This window comes from Strix uralensis, chromosome 4, assembly GCF_047716275.1.
Source record: "Strix uralensis isolate ZFMK-TIS-50842 chromosome 4, bStrUra1, whole genome shotgun sequence".
NCBI classification, from domain to species: Eukaryota; Metazoa; Chordata; class Aves; order Strigiformes; family Strigidae; genus Strix; species Strix uralensis.
Window position 1 is genome coordinate 9,445,376 of NC_133975.1, and position 17,090 is coordinate 9,462,465.

Consider the following 17,090-nt stretch of genomic DNA (forward strand, 5'->3'; position numbering starts at 1 on the left):
GTTTTTTCTTCTTGAACAAATACTCTCTTTTTTTTGAGATGACAGGTTTTTTTGGTTTTATTTTGATTCTTCTTCCCAAAGTAGAATAAAAACAAACACTGCCATATTTTGAGTACTGTTTCCCTATCAAAGCCCCGCATGGCTACACAGCAGTTGTATTAACTATTTCACAAAACACTTAATTTTTTCCTGACATTTTTTTGCTGTCCTCTCTTGCTTTCTCCAGATGATGCCACAGACAAGGACCTTTCCGACCTGGTCTCTGAGATGGAAATGATGAAAATGATTGGGAAGCATAAAAACATTATTAACCTCCTCGGTGCCTGCACGCAGGATGGTAAGTGGCAAAGCAGCCCTGTGACTGCAGGGCCGTGAGAGGCTCAAGTGTGACTGTCCACTGCAGGGCCGTGAGAGGCTCAAGTGTGACTGTCCCTACTCTGTAGTTACTCACTGGCTGCCCAAAATGTCCCAGATGAAATTTCGGTGGTTATCTGTTCCTCCACTGGATGCTGATGTGCTCTTGCTTGCAGGACCACTCTACGTGTTGGTGGAATATGCGTCAAAAGGGAACTTGCGGGAATACCTCAGGGCACGTCGCCCACCTGGCATGGACTATTCCTTCGACACCTGCAAGCTGCCTGAGGAGCAGTTGACCTTTAAAGACCTGGTTTCCTGTGCCTACCAGGTGGCCCGGGGCATGGAGTACTTGGCATCTCAGAAAGTGAGTTGAGAAACCTCATTTGGTAGAAGCGTCAGTCAGACCCACGTGTTCAAAGGCATGTAGTGCTCTGTGTGTGTGTAGGACAACCTCAGGCAAAGGATTGCAGGCTTCTCCCTTTAGAGAACAGATTTTTCCATATGAAGTGTCTTGGGTTTTTTGCTGGAGGCTTCATTCTTATGCCAAAGTTTCTGTATGCTGGTTGCATCCATGAACTGTGCAGCTGTCGCCTGCAGGCCCGTTAGCATCCTCACAATGCGTATAAAAGCACAAGCAACCCAGACCTTGGTGCCTGTCCTCACTGATTCAACCTCTACCACTCACAGAGGTAACTGGCTTTCAGATGTGCGATCCTGAGGCTTGGGCAGCAGTGGTTGGGGGAGCATCACACCAGGTTGTGAGCTTCCACTCTGGGAGACGTTACGTTAGACAACAGAAGCTGAGTGCACCTCTGTCTCCGCCATCTCCCCTCTGAGATTGGTAAAGATGGAGAGCACCCACAAGGAAGCTGAGATCCTGGGTGTAGCACACATGTTCGTGGCTGTCACCAGCACACATAGGCTTGGTGGGAGCAGCGCTGGCAGTGGATTTGGCTCAATGAATGACCGTGCCCAGGATGCTCCCTGGGGACCACTTTGCTGGCACTGAGACGGCTGCTGCGTTTGCTTACATCATACCCTGGGTTGAGTCCTGATTTACCATGCCATCAGCAAGTGGAGACTCAGGCTTTGGGTTCACGAAGCTGTGCCCCAGCTGGTGTGACCTCTTTTTGCGGGCAGGGAGCTCTATGGCAAGAGGAAGTTCAGCTTCAGATGTCAGATGTGTTCATCCTGTGACTGCAGTTCAGGGCAGACAGTTCATGGTGGCTTTAAACTCCCCTTCTGCACAGTGCAGGCTAATTTAGCTTCTTTCTCAGCTAACAGCTATGATGTACTTTGGATGTATTGGGAATGTCTTAATTTGAGGATTTTTCTCCTTCAAACTTCAGCCTGCACTACTCTTCCTGGAGGAAGCAGGGCAGAAAGACAGCTTCACATCCCAGTAGGCACCCACAGAAGAGGAGTGTTAGCTTTCTCATCTGTGCATCCCTTTTGGAGAGAAAAGACACGTGGCTGTGTCAGCGCTGAGGCTGATGATTTGGTGTTGCTAAGAGGTGGCTCCCACCAAGCATGCATCATGGGGCAGTGACACAGAAAGCGAGGAGTTAAGCAGTGCCCGCAGCTTTATTAGCTTGGGAGTCAATGAAACAGCAGCTCATAAACCGCACGGTGCTGTTGGTTCCAGGCGCGAGCAGCTAACAAGCCCTTATTTATTGACTTGCTCACCTTTCACAGTGCATTCATCGCGACTTGGCAGCCAGGAACGTGTTAGTCACTGAAGACAATGTGATGAAAATAGCTGATTTTGGCCTCGCCAGAGATGTTCACAACATCGACTACTACAAGAAAACCACCAATGTAAGTATAGAGCTGCCAAGCACATGCAGTTCTCCTTCTGGCAGGGAATTCAGCCACCCCTGCATAAGTGACCCTTGTCCCACATCTCCCTTTCTAGAGGGGCTTAGGAAGAAGAAATCTGCCAGTGGCCTCAGCTAGTGAGGGACTGTAGATAGTGTGGTCCCAGGAGACTACCCACCATCTGTTTTCTTCCTGACAGATGCTGCTGCTGCTAGCAACTGGTTGTGAGGTGTCAGCTCTGGCCAGGAGGCTTTAGACTAAGAGAAACCAAAGGTTTTACCAAAGGGGAATGGAGCCCTTTCCAATCTGCTGCACTACCGTTCATAAAGTTCCCAAGGAGCCAACCTTTGGTCCCACCCTTGACAGAGGAATGTCACTTTTTGTATTCCTGGAGCTACCTTTTTTACAACTGAGCTCCTTGACTCCTCTGCCAAGGGTGAGAAGATGGTCCCAGCCAAGGGTTGAGTCCGGGAGCCCTTCATATTTTCTGTACAGATTTATTTAGGAACTAATGGCTAGAGAGACAACCTGTGTCATGGTTCAAAGCCCTGCAGCAGATGTTGAGCTCTGAGCAGTCCACGAGACATCCTCCCCATCACTGTGATGCTGCAGAGAACAAAGCACGTCACAAGTGCTCTTCAGCAAAAGAGCAAAAGCCACAACTATACAACATGGTGTGAAGGTGGCAGTGGAAGAGGTTGAGGTTATGGGAGAACCTGAGGCTCTTGCAATTGCAAGGGGTCAAATGTCCAGGCAGTCCTACAAAGCCTACCATGATCATAGTGATCCTTTCCAATTTCATATCAGAAATCTCTCTTAATTGCCAGGATTTCTTAATCATAAATTAATAAATATTACTAGGAATTTTAATTGTACATCAGATAGACTTTCCCTGTTTGGGCTGCGTTGGACAGCTGAGAGCGTAATCCCATTTGTGCATCCTGCCTGTGTCCCATCTCTGGTTGTCTCCTCCAGTGAGACAGTGGGTCAGAAGACGACAAAGCCCTCCCATAGCCATATTATGCCTCAAACACAAAACAGTCCTTTCTCCCTCCCTCCAGGGGCCAAGCTAAGCCCAAAAGAATTATGATTAATCTAGTCTTTCTAATCTTATATTTCTCATATGTGACAGCCCACGTTTGTGACCCTAATGTAGGATGTTCCTCTGGAAACCTGCAATCAGGCTTCCTCCTTTAGCCTCCAGCAGGATCAGGATTTGTTTTTTAGAGGATCTGGCCCTTGCCTTCACTCTTGAAAGTTTCCCTTCAAGTTCAGTGTAAACCGGGTTTGGACTTGGAGTCAAACTGCTTCTTCCAACCAGAGACAGAAAGTGTTGTCCCGTGCTCTGCTGCAGAGCTCGCTGCGTTTGTGAGCAATGGATGCTGTTCCCATGCAAAGATTTAGATGTGCTGATACGTTAAACCTGCCTTGGCAGTGAAATACAGTCCTCTACAGAGAGCATTTACTGCAAAGCTTGTCAGCGAAGATCCAGGGATCAAATGCTCTAATCTGTTTATATGTGGCCACTACTGCTTTGCCCAGTGACTGGGAAGGCAGATGTGGTTGTTAATGAAAATGTTTCAAACTGGATTAGAAAAGAAGATTCAGATGGTGCCGTTGTGGCTGGGGGAATATGCTGATGGGATGTTCCCATTGTCTTCCTAATTACAGGGTCGGCTGCCTGTGAAATGGATGGCTCCAGAAGCCTTGTTTGACCGGGTCTATACTCACCAGAGCGATGTGTAAGCATACCCACACTTTTTTAAAAAAGTAAAATGACAGGGAAATCAACACCTATAGTATCTTAAAGGCAAATGTATTGCTGAGCACAAGCAGGGCTCATTCACCGGTGGGGCGCCCGGGGATGCAAAAGCAAATGAATCTATTCCAAGCTGCAGCTTTGCACACGTGGCTTTATTTTAACCGTTATTTAACTGCTTTCATCCGAGGATGTCTAGTGAGCTGCTGAGAAATTACTGGAAGGCGTGCAAGTATTTATTGTCCAGGTTATAGATGAGAAGATTAATCCTGAAGTCAAAAAAATTCATGCAAAAAAAATTACCCTTGGCTTCCTCCATGCTTTGCCCCAGACAGTTACGCTTCAGTGGAGTGCATGGGATGAGCTTGAAATATTCTTCCGCTGTTGGTAGAGTCGATCAGAGAATATTCCACAAATATATTCTTGAATTAATTTGGCCACTTCATTTATTTGCCTTTATTTTTCCTAATCCTGTCTTGTCCATTTTGGTACCTCTGCATGGTAAGCAAACAGCAGAGCCCACGTTACATGTAAATCTGTATCATGCCTGAACTTCGCAAGGCTGATGTAGCTCAGCATGCACACTGGCTTTTTTATTTCAGTATTTGGTTGATAATGGCATTTTTACAATAATTCAGCAGCCAGCCTGCCTGCTCCTCAAGGCTCATCGCTTGCAATTGGACAAATGAATCTTTCTATTTCTGTATTTTTCACATACTTTGGCTTTTATTGACCTTAAATCATAGTTTCCATGCTTAGGTAATGCTGCAGCAGGCATGACAGATAAATCAAAGCTAGAGACCGGGAAAGCGAGCATGCGTGAAAGAGAAACAGAGACAGATAATCTCTGTTTTTCAAAAGAAAATGAAGAAGGCAAAAGATATTTTTGAAAAAGAGGACTTTTAACCAGAGCACAGCTGCGGGACTGGAGTGTGTAACAGTAGTGCTCCGCTGATTTTTGTTGGGGTATTTTTCTCCGAGCTTGGCCAGTGAAATGAGTGTTGTAACAAGCAAGTTTTGGTATCAGCTTGCACAATTAGTGGCCTGTGGTTCCAAGCCTGCAATTCAGTGAAGCTGTGCATGAATAATTTGATTTGTTCCATTCAGTGGAGCTGGTGGAAGACCTAACAAAGAGCTGGGGGTGATAGATGGGCTGTCACCTATCTGATTAAATGCTCATTTCAATTTCAGACTTGGTGCCTGGGATTTCTTTGCTATTGAGTTGGATCAGCAGAGATCTCCAAGTAACTAGTAAAAATGGCCTAGGCAATTAGTCATGCTATTGATGACTTTGTTAGCTATGCATGGCTGCACAGAAATAAAGCCAAGCTGGGGGGAGGGGATATAAGGGGGGGCTTGGAAAAAAACTCATTGAATTTTAAAGATCTTTCTTTGGTTTCCAGCTGGTCTTTTGGAGTGCTACTATGGGAGATCTTCACTTTGGGAGGGTCTCCGTACCCAGGAATTCCCGTTGAGGAACTCTTCAAACTCTTGAAGGAAGGCCATCGGATGGACAAACCCGCAAACTGCACCCATGATCTGTGAGTATGTGGGGGTGGGGTGACAACCTCGCCCTGCTGCTCCTTCCCTCTGCAGCCAAATACCACTCCAGGTAGTGGTTTGGGCTGTTGGGGCATCCCACTGAGAGACTGTGCGGGCCATCTCCAGGTAGGCTAACCCACCCCAACTCATTTCAGCTCAGCCCACGACTTAACGCACCTGCCCTCGGCTGGGGGGTAGCTCTGGTGGGTCATCGTTAGGACAGGTCCTCCTCCTGCTTTGAGAGTGTGGACACGCATGAGATGATCAGTAACAAGGAGCATGGCTCCACAAAACCCTCCTCCTCCTCCCCCCAGCTGGCCACAGGCCAAGGCCACTGTGGCTGAAGTTGTGTTGGCCATAGCTGTTCTCTAGGCAATTTGGGGATGGGTGGGCAGGCAGGCAGGCGCCACTTAGTCCCACCATGGGTGACAGTCCCCTCTCTCCTCATGCAGGTACATGATCATGCGGGAGTGCTGGCACGCCGTCCCCTCGCAGCGGCCCACCTTCAAGCAGCTGGTGGAAGACCTGGACAGGGTCCTCACCGTGACATCCACCGATGTGAGTGTGGTGACATGGGCATGGGGAGGGGTCGCTCGGTCCCTGTGGGGGGCACCCAGCATTGATGGGTCTGTCGCCCTGGCAGGAGTACCTGGACCTCTCAGTGCCCTTCGAGCAGTACTCACCGGCCGGCCAGGACACCCACAGCACCTGCTCCTCAGGGGACGACTCGGTCTTTGCACATGACCTGCTGCCCGATGAGCCCTGCCTGCCCAAGCACCCCCCCTGCAACGGTGTCATCCGGACGTGAGGACCCCCCGGGTGGACAGACAAACAGATGGATGGGCGGGCAGCATGCCCACAGAGGTGTGAATGTGGGGCGCCGAGGACGAAACCGTAGTGAAGGATCTTCCAGTGGAACTGCGTGGTGGTGCCCAGAGATTTGTGTTGTTGTCAAGCTGTTCAGGGTAAAAAAAAAAAAAAAAAACTTTTTTTTTTTTGTTATTTTTTTTCCCGTTTGCTGTATAAAAAGTCAAGTAGCACTGTTTGGCCTGAAGGAACTAATCTCTTGCCAAGATGATTTATCATTATGATTTTTTTTGGTTTATTTTTCATTTTTTGGGGTCTTTTTTTCACTAAGCAGAATGTTGAACCTGGGAGGTGCTGACCTCCCAGCCTCCGCGCTTGCGTTTCGAGTGCCAGAGTAGCCGTTCTGTGCCTGCAATACGAAGAAGAGGAAAAAAAAATCTTACTTTTTTACAAAAAAAACACAAACAAAAAAGTGTAAAGAATGTAGAAATTCTTTGCTTATGCAATCTGTACATGAACCTTTTTGGTGGAGCTGAAAAGCCACGTTGCCTGCAGGGATTCATATATTTATAAAAATATCTATATTTTTGTTGTCGTCGTTTTTATAGCTTCATGATCGTACTACCCAGCTACATAGAAGGAATCCTTTTTGGAAGAAGATAAAAAAATTAAGTAAAATGCAAATTGTCATGGAGAAAGGAAAAAAAAAAATTGATAAAAATAGACAGTCAAGTCATCTGAAATGGCAGCGCTTTGGCCGGGCTCGGCAGCCGCCGGCCCTTGCACTGGGCTGGGAGCGATGGGACCGTGTCAAGGCGGGAGCAGACCCCAGGGACGGGCAGAGACCTGGTGGTGGCCGTGGGGGTCCCCGGGGAGGAGAGCGTCACCCATCCAAGAGCAGCGGGAGACCTGGGTCCTGGGTGCCCACGCAGCATCTCAAGCCACATCCCGACCTTTGGGAACAGCTGTTTTGGGGAAGAAAAATCTCACTTTTTGGGGTTTGCATAGTTTTGCTTGCCAAGGGTGAGTGGGAGGGGAGCAACTCCTCCATCCCCCCCCTCGACGCCAGCGGTTTGGCCCCATCTATGTGCAGTGACTCGGAGAAAGAAGTTACGGGTACCTGTAGGCAAGAGCCTTTAACTTATATCAAAAAGGTTTATTCCAGAGAATCTGTGTATATATCTATAAATATATCCTGTATATATATAAATAAATATATTAAAAAAAAAAAGAATGTATAATACTAATGCAACATAAAGCAGTACTGAGAGAGAGTCTCAAAATACGAGCATTGCAATCTAGGATATACTGATCTGGGCAAAAGAGAAGATTTTTTTTGTTTGTTTTATATCTTCACAGTTTTGTTTTAAAAATTGTACCTTAACATGTATATTTGTAAAGTTATTTATAGACATTAACATATCTGTTCATTGGTTTAAATAGCGTAGCGTTACTGTAAACTTTTAAATTTCACCGAGCTTAAGGGTGGGTTTTTTTAACTTATTAAAAATGGAGAAAAAATATATTAATCAAGTTTTTGTTTTGTGTTTATGGGAAATATTGAAAGAATGTATAGATGTACAGTCCTTTAACAAATTACATTTAATGTTATAAATATATATATATGTATTCATTAAAAAAATATTAGTTTATCCTGGATTGCAGTGAGCAAAGGTAAGTTTATTTTTCAATACATCAGCAGTGGTTAAAACCAAACAAATAGCAGCAGAGAGATGATTTTTACGTATTTCAGAAAAACAGGGCCAAGAATTCTTCCATCAGTTTAACCACTGTGCATTAAGGGGCGTGGGTGTTTATTTTTCTATTTTCAAATGAAGGTATTCATTGTGGTCGATTTAATAACAAGTATGCAGCAAAGCAAAATGTTGACTTTGGATGATGCGGGGTAATATTTTTTTTCCCCCTTTGCCAGTACCGTTGTATTTTGGGCTTCAGAAATGCTATGTGAGCAAAATAGCAAGAGGAGTGACACTTTGCAGGAGAGGTGCAATGACTGTGTATTTCTTTTGCATCTAACATGTTGGAAAATGCCAGTGATGCCTGATTTTCTGTGTTTAAAGTGCTGTGCTGTTTTGTTCCTTGATGTCAGATAGCTGTTTAAAAGCACAGGAGTGAACTAAGGAATTTTAGCGTGGATCAAGCTGACAAGGGGGGAGATTTGGGCTGGGAGTTTTTTGTGGGTGGGGTTTTTTTTTGTCCAGAACACTTTATTTACTACCACGAAGAGGCAAGGCAAATTGCGTCCTAAATTCTTTCTTTCCATTTTTCTCTGGTGCATATTACATATCAATGTTTCAGAATAACAGGATGACAGCATCTCATTTTAAGATTTTTTTTTTCTTCTTAGAGCCACAAAATCCTTATCCTAAAATAAATAATTTATAGTTTGAGGTTACTTCAATGGAAGTTTGAGAAGGTAGATTTCTATAGATTTTTGTTTTGTTTTGTTGGAATAAAAAAGATTTTTTTGGTATTTTCTTACAAATGTCTGCTAATTGTGTACATTCCAAGTACTCGAAGCATTGAGTTTTCCTGTACTGAAAAGAGAAAATGTACAAAACTGTGCATGATTTCAAATGTTACTAGATATTATAAATATATATATAATTTATTGAGTTTTTACAAGATGTATCTGTTGTAGACTTGTTGACTTTAACATTTCTTATTCAATGCTTATATAGTTTTATAGCCTGGACTATTATCTTGAAAAGCTTAAAAAAATTAAAAATTCCAATTTTGTTACATTTTATACTGTTGATGTTACAATCCACAGGTTTGCATAGCGTGATTTTTTCAATGAGCAACTCTGTTCAGTTTATTTTAATACTGTATTTCTGTGCCTGACAGCTGCAGCTGTCAAAGGTGTGAGATGAACACTAAATAAAACTATTCTACTTTTGTTAACATGGCAAACTTACTTCTACGGAAAAAAAAAAAAAGTTGTTAAATTTGGGGGTTTATTCCCAGTTGCGAGAGCCCTTTGCAAAATCAAGTCTTCTAGGCTCTGGGATTTGTAGTGCTAGGAGGGTTTATTTTTCACAGTGCTGCTTTGTGAGTCCTGGCCAGCACAGGTTTTATATTCGTAATAAATTTATAACAATTTTGGTTTAAAGACAGTATTATTTCTTTGTTAGTGGGTATATTTAGATCCACACAAGCCATTGTGTGCATGCAGGTATAGAGGTATTTAACCCCTGCTCTCATACCAGATTAAGCATATAGCAGTAGCACAAGGGCAGGAATTGCTCATTAAACCTCTGTTACGGATTTCATCCAGACCAGGACGTCTCCCAGTGTGGTCGTGGTGGCACTCGTGACGTTGCATTCAGCCCTGCAGATGCTGGTGGAGATGCAAGGGCCACAAGAGGACCTTCCCCACCACTTGGAAGGGGGGAGGATGGATGTTTCCAGAGCGGGCACCCAGTGGGATGAGCACGAGGGACTTCATTCTGCCCATCTCCCAGGGAGCAAGGGGACCCCAAGTTTGGCTTTGGCTTTGGTGGGGGTGAGCAAGGGAGCTCAGTAAATCCTTGCTTTGCTGGTAGCAGCCAATGCAGGGGGATGTTTCAGCTTGGGAAAGAGTGGGTCAATCCTACCAGCACTTCCATATAGTATTAACGGAGTTCTACAAGTGATCCTGTTGAACTGCATCCTAGACACCTCAATTTTTGCATGCAAGTTTATCTACCTACCTGTAGCCTGCCTACAGTAGCAGGCATTTGTAGATTTAAGTAGCTGGGCACGGGAGGGCCTGCATCTGAGCAGGTTATGCCTGCAGCACTGGGACTGCCACCACCACTGTTGCATCCTAGTAGAATTGAGAAAAAAAAAAAAAAAAAAAAAAGACCCAATTACATGGCTTTTAGGTCATTTCCTTGTCATTGTAAAAAAACATTCTTTTAGCACTACTAAGATGCACTGCATTGTGGGAGGGGATGTCTTGCTACCTAGAATGGGTTGTTTCCATGCTTTAAGGACACACTTTGATGGCCAGCCCTGCACCCTGCCCCAGGAGCGGCGTGGGCCAAGGGATGAATCCCTGGCCATCCAGGGTTGCAGTTGAAGTGCAGCTAAACAGGCTTTAGCTGGCTCCCATGCAAATGGCTTCATCGTAGCAGGGTGGTGAGGATGTTGTGCACCATTTGCCACCAGGACTTGAAAAGCAGGAGAGGGATGGATCATTCGGCAGTTAGCAGTGGTGTGTAGCATACCCATGTTTTATAGCTGCCCAAAAACAAGTCCTCCAAGCACATAGAGAGCACAGAAGTCAAAATCTCAAAGAGGCAAGTCTCTGTCCCGGCGCAGTTGCTGACCCACTCATGGAGCTGGCGTGATGTTTGCTTTCCCTCTTGGGTTTCATGATGTCATCCTTCCTCTGCTGACCTTCACCCACAGCAGTGTTTGCTTGTGGGTTAGGGAGGAGGGGGAATATTTTACTTTAATTGCCCTACAATGCAGCCAGTTCTTAGCTGAGGATGAATATTTGGCTGCAGCGTGTGATATGCATTGAGCAATGTGCAAAACAATCTTAAGGAACATTTGCAAAGGTGCTCCGCTGGGCTGCGTCACTGAGTGAACATCCCACCGCAGCACATCCTCCCCTTCGGTGGCTGCAGCCTTCCACCCAAACCATATGCCCTTTCCACATGAAAGAGATATTTTTCAAAGCAGAAAAAAATGTCTTTTTTCCTCAGTGGGTGACTACACAAATAGGGCCTTGCACCAGCCCTCACGACCTGTTTCATAGCAACATTCAAACAAATTACTAAAATTGTGATTTTTTTTTTTTTTTTTTTTTAATGTGTGCCCATTGGTCATGGCTCCATGGTGAGACAGGGAGGATTTGGCAAAAGGAAGGCAAGGCTGAAGCCCTGCAGGTGTCAGTAAGTGATGGCAACTAGAATTAAAATAGCAAAGTTTCCTGGTGGCCAGTGCCATTTAAAACTCTTGAAGGAGGTGTCTCCTGCTGGTGGACTCCTCCAAGCCAGTTCATCCCTCCCAGAGGCTACATAACCTCCAGAAACAGAATATGGAGACATGAGTTCTGTTGACATGAAAAAGGAATATAAACGGTGAATGATGGATCTGCTCAACACCTCAGAGCTCCTAGCAATGGGATGACATGAGGGAATGGCCAGAGGAGATGCCAGGACATGAAGTGCTTTCTAGGGCTTCATGGCCCAGGACCATGGGCTCACCAAGAGACAGGGAAGGGATTTGTCATTCTTGCCCGTATGCTTTTCTTCCTCCACGTTCTAGGCCACACTAGCTCTAAGCATGGTTTCACTTTCTCATGCCTCTGATGTAGTTTCTCTGTTTCATCACCATCATGGTGTTTTTCACAAACAGCATCTTGGGTGTAGGTAACGTGTCAAGCAGAAGCATCATGCCCTTCCCCAACAGGATTATTACCTAAAACCAGGAAAGAAATCAGTGTCCTAGCAGGCGGTGATACAGTTGGCTCTGAGCTCTGCGGGGACATTTGTGCCCACACAGATTCCACTCTGTGATCAGGTCTCCTGGCTGGTGCCCACCAAAGACTGGACCATAACCATTGCACCTGTCCCAGACCCTTTTGAGGGGGTCTGGCAACATGCAGAAGCAGCGGATGGGAAAGGAAAGTATGCAAGCAAAAGAAAGAGATCTCACCAAATGTGTGAGTGGGATTGGCCCAGGAATGGTTTTGCTAAAGACCAAAGTCTTCAGGCATCACTCACCAGCGCTGGCTTGCTCCAGGTTCCTCACCAGTGCAGACTAAACTGGCTTTGCCATCAAGGAGGAAAGACCCCAGCTGGGAAGGGTGAGCAAGGGGAAGGGTCAGAGTCAGGTTCATCTTACAACAAAGGGCTACATTCAAATAGTCATTGGGCATCAAACTCAATCAGTGAAAGCAAGGAGAAGCTTGGCACCAGCCAAGTTAGGTACCTCCATGCGTTCCCTACGCATTTGACCAGAAAAACAGGCAGCGCACACGAAAACTGATGCTGGGCAGAACAAGATAACATCATGGATAATCAACACACGGCCCCTCCAGTGATAACACATGCTGTCTAGCTTTTATTACTGGCCTTTAGCTAAATGCCATGCACACTTGTCTCTGGGGCTGCCTTAACACCCCCTGCATGCTCTCGAGGTATGCTAGACTAAGACAGGGATGGAAGGTGGTACCACTGCCTTACATCAAAGGTAGACACTGCGTTTGGGTCTGTCCTGAGCCAAAGTCAACATGGATATTAAGGTAATCAGAGACTTCAGATGTTAGAGACTGTATTAAAGAGCAGGTTGCAAGCAGGGGTGGTGAAACTTGTTACTTTTTGACTCAAGACCTCTTGACAGGAGAAGAGCAAAACTAGAAGTATTGATGGCAGAAAATCAAGGCTGAGAAAGGCAATATAAAATGTAGCACATCCCCTGAAGACTCTGCCAGCATGGTAGAGCTGGGCAAAAAACCCAAATTCCTACAAGCTCTCACTGAAGTTGCCACTTTGGAGAGTAACTTTGCAAACACAAAGTGATCACAGCCTGCGCAAGACATAGCATGAGGCTCTGTGGCAAAGTGCTGTCGTGTGCTCCTGACATGCTGACACGCACCTGAAAGGGCTGCCCGGACAACCAGGACCCAGCCAGCAGCTTGCCACTCTCCCAGGGGCCACCGTGTTTGCTCTGTGAGATAGCTCTGGTCCTACCAAAAAAAACGTGAACCAAATTCAAGAGGAATTATTTCATGTCTTTCCTGGGTCACACCACAGGTATCATTTTTCCTGATATAGCAAATAACACGTTCAGGAAATTACTCTTTGTGTCGACCTTCCATCAGACACTTATTTAGTCTGCTCAGCAAGACAGAAAACCCATTTATTGGTTCCAGCCAGTCAATGTCGATTTTTCCACTTCCACACCAGTAATATGGAGGAGGCAGACAAATACAATTTTCTCCCAAAGTAAAAATTAGCTAGACTTTGCAGAAGTTGTTTTCAAGGAGACCCTGGAATTAAACCTGCTTTAGTAGTACTGACAGGTAATCTCTTATTATTTCAGGAGAGAGAGATCTGGTTTCATTCTCTTGTGCCTCCCTGCAGCATTTAGCTCCCTCAGCCATTTCTGTCCTGTAGCAGGTGTCAGACTCACAGGAGCTTGAGGCCATTCGGGATAAATAAACTCAATGAGCACTGATAGGGGCTCATTGCACACCTCCATTACAGAGTCACAAAACAATCATCTTCCTGTCCTGGAGTGAAACATAAACATCTTCCACATGGGAAGAACATGCACTCAAGTGCTGACATTACATGGATGACGCCCACCTCACCTTCACTGTGCACCACCATAAGGGCTGAGCAGCTGGACACAATCAGCTCCTGAATGTGTCTAATTGATTCAGTCTGGCCGTGGCTTCAGAGGACTCCTAGTTCTCTGCAAGTCTTAAGGTTTTGCCTAATACAGTCTCCTAGGGATGTCTTCTCTCATTTGATGTCAGTGAGGAGTTTGCCTTGCCTTAGCAGACAGCAGTCTGGCCTCCGCTGCACATTGCCTGGTCCAGTCGAGGGAACTACAGCAGAACTACATGACCATGGACCTTGACCCCTTGGGGAACAGCTGAATAGGCACTGCTGAAAACATCAGCAGAAAGGCACTGAAGATGTTTGGCTGGTGAGGGTAGTATGGAAACCAAAGGAGAAGAGCAGAGACGGGCACATGGGTGGCAAAAGCTAAGTCATCTTCATAAGAGGAGGGAAAGGACCAAGCTGCCAGATGGTTTCTTAAGAAAGATGCAATACCTTTCTAGGTACTTATGAGGTCACACATTGGGAATCTGCTGCTGTTAGAAAGAGGCACTCATTTACAGCCTGCACATGAGAATTTCAAAATCATGGCGGTCTGAATGACATCTCAAGAGCTCTTGTTATACAAGTAATTCAGATTTCTGATGATTATTTTTCCTTGGACAGAAACATGCAGCCAACTCTAACCTACATAAGAGATGGAGGAGGACTGATTGATCTGGGCATTGTAAAATGTGTTTGTGGAAACGCCCTCATCAGTATATACATTCCTACCTAATGCTTCTGTTGGAGGTTTATGGCCTGCACATGAAAAACTTCGGCACATACCTCCCAAAGGCATTTATGGCCAAACTCTTGGGGAACACCAGGAAAATCCAGTATTGGACCATCTTAATGAAACCCTGCAGAGTCTCCCTCTTCAAAAAAGTCATTCCTTAGAATAACGCTCATCACCTCAGCCTGGGGTGTATAAACACCCAAATAATAAAAACCATCTGCCAATCAGCCCTTCACAAACGACCCAAGGAAATATTCATACTCCAACTGGAGAAATGACAGAAATGCCTGAAAATTAGGTAATGCCTTTGCAGGTACTATCACCTTCCAAATAGCCCAGGAGAGACAAGAAGAGGCTGTGCAATGTACCCTGATGACCAGGGACTTTCATCTGGCAAGGCAGCCACCAAGGTCTGGAACCATCATACGTGGCTCCTGAGCTGCACAGTGACTTCTAGATAAAAAAATGCAGATGATAAATGCAACACACGTTGTGAGGCTGATGCTAAACAAACACCAAGATCCAGACAGGGGTGAGGGTCCCAGTCTGTAAGTGAGGAAGGCAAAGGAGCTTCCAGCTCTCCTTGTACAGGCTGAGCAAAGATGTTTATGGTGGGTGAGTGGAGCTGACCAAGCTCTGGATCTCCTACAGCCCAATAATAGCAAAAAAATACAGTGTTTCTGCTAAGATCAATGTCTGTGGAGAGGGCAGCCTGGTGTACCTGGAGCTGTGACAGATGGGCATCACTCCCCTTTTCTCTGCAAGTGTTTTTTTCCGCTAGTTAACAAATACATAGTTATTAATATATAGTTATATCTATATGTTTGCTAGCTACAATTTTGGCATATGAAGAGTTCTGCTATTAGGTAAATATTCAAGGAAAATGGGTGGTTTTAATATTGCTTACCAGCTTTATTGACATTTACTACTAAGATCATAATTCTGCCTGGAACTGGAGGAAGTCTCAGATGGGATGACACATCTTGGATACACCTCTTCCACCTCCTCTTATGCCCCCTCTAATTAGCTCGTGATGAGATTTTTCATTGAAAAGGTCTCAGACCATAGCAGATATGTGCACCACACTTCATTTTTCTTCCAAATTGTTATTTATTTGTGACGATCATATTTTTTTCTCCTTTTAAACACTAAATGGGAGTTAAGAAACCCCAGCCAGTGGGAGCCTTTGGATACCAAGTCATTTCACGCAAGGCCCAACTATCAGCTTTCACTCTTTGAGGGTGATTTTAATTACATTTTCAGGAATTAGGTTTGCTAAAGCAAGGCTGTTATTGGATATTCAGCAAACAGAAAGGTAAGTGCTGTATTCATTACAACATTACAACGCTATGTTGGCACAGAAAGTCATGACTTTTCCATCAGCCTTGTACTTAAATATAGAATTTAAGAAATTTTTACAAGGTAGAGAAAGGGCAAGAAATTATTGGCAAAAGGGGTGGTTCTGAGGTTACAAAATCCAAAATCATTTTGGTTGGCTGACCAAAAGCTAGTTAATTTTTCTGAATGTGCCACAGTCCTCATGTAGGTGGTACTAACTCATACTTGCCTTGTCCAGATCAGTGTACCACATAGATTTTATGAACAGGAAAGTAGGTAAAAGCAGTATGAGTCCAAGGAAAGTGGGCTGCTCTCCAAAAAGGAGACACTCATCCTCATCATTGAAATCAATCTTAAGAAGCCATGTAAAAGGTCATCATTTCAGTTAGGCAAAATCTCCAGCAAAGCCAGGGGAGGTTTGCTTGTGTGGGAGGGATTGGAGAAGTAAAGCCTCCGTGCATGTGTGAGCATGTAGAACAGGGCAGAAAAACAGTTGTTTATGCAACATTAAAGTTGAGAAATGAAGCAGCCAAGCAATGCAGCGTTAGGGTTGAATGCTCAGCTGTAATGTTGCCTCCCAGTATTTAAGTGTTGGCAATGGTGGTTTTGCACATTGATATAACTTCATGCAATCGGCAAGATCTGTGAAATACACCATAGTTGGGGCTGTTCAGTGACAAGTCAACCTGTGGTTATCCTGTCAGGGGAAAAGCTCCAACACTTTAATTTGAGATCTCACCATCCTTATGGCCCCATGCTTTGTCCTCGACCTCCAGGTCTGCATGAGCCTTGGTGCAGGGGACACTTCACACTCTCAGCAGCAGAGAATTATGCCTAAAATAAGACTGCCACTTAGCTGACCGCAAAGTGTTTCAGTCTGGATGCCGGCATCCAAATAAGAGTCTAAAACCGTCACCACTGATTTTAGCTCCTGCCTGCTCTGCAGGTGGGCACTGAGGAGCTGAGTGTCCCTCACTGCCTGTGCAGCAGTGCACACAGCGCATCACAGGACCAGCCTTTCCTATTCCGCATCTCCTAGGGAAGCTGTGTCTGCACTGCAGTACCTGATTTTTCATACTCACTCAGTAATTAGCTGTTTTGCGGTTCTTGATCTAGCATGCTTCTCATAGCTGACACATATCAAGCCAACTGCCCCTTCCTGCAAATGCAGGAGCACCTGAAAATGGTTCTGCAGATACTCCTTTACGAAGTCCGCATCATCTGTCAGCATTCAGCTGTGCAAGACAGCCAGGGCAAGCACAGTCCCATGGTTTCTGATGAGAGGGGGTTTTTTTCCCTTTGAGAAATGAGAATCTGTGGCTGCAAAGGGACAGATCTTCCATGTCCCTGTGCCTTCCAAACTTTCCAGCTTATTTTGCATATAATT

General features: G+C 45.2%; 1 protein-coding gene across 5 annotated transcripts in view; it reads left to right on the top strand.

Annotated features, from left to right (window-relative positions):
- FGFR3 (fibroblast growth factor receptor 3) overlaps positions 1 to 9,208 on the top strand; it is a 57,843-nt gene extending 48,635 nt beyond the window's left edge. For all 5 annotated transcript variants that reach the window (XM_074865571.1, XM_074865573.1, XM_074865574.1 and 2 more), the window contains exons 11-17: positions 227 to 337; positions 531 to 721; positions 2,053 to 2,175; positions 3,847 to 3,917; positions 5,338 to 5,475; positions 5,929 to 6,034; positions 6,120 to 9,208. In XM_074865571.1, the coding sequence (XP_074721672.1) occupies positions 227 to 337; positions 531 to 721; positions 2,053 to 2,175; positions 3,847 to 3,917; positions 5,338 to 5,475; positions 5,929 to 6,034; positions 6,120 to 6,284 (905 nt within the window). In that variant the 3' untranslated portion in view covers positions 6,285 to 9,208. The remainder of the gene's footprint in view (positions 1 to 226; positions 338 to 530; positions 722 to 2,052; positions 2,176 to 3,846; positions 3,918 to 5,337; positions 5,476 to 5,928; positions 6,035 to 6,119) is intronic.
- Positions 9,209 to 17,090: the final 7,882 nt, after the last annotated feature.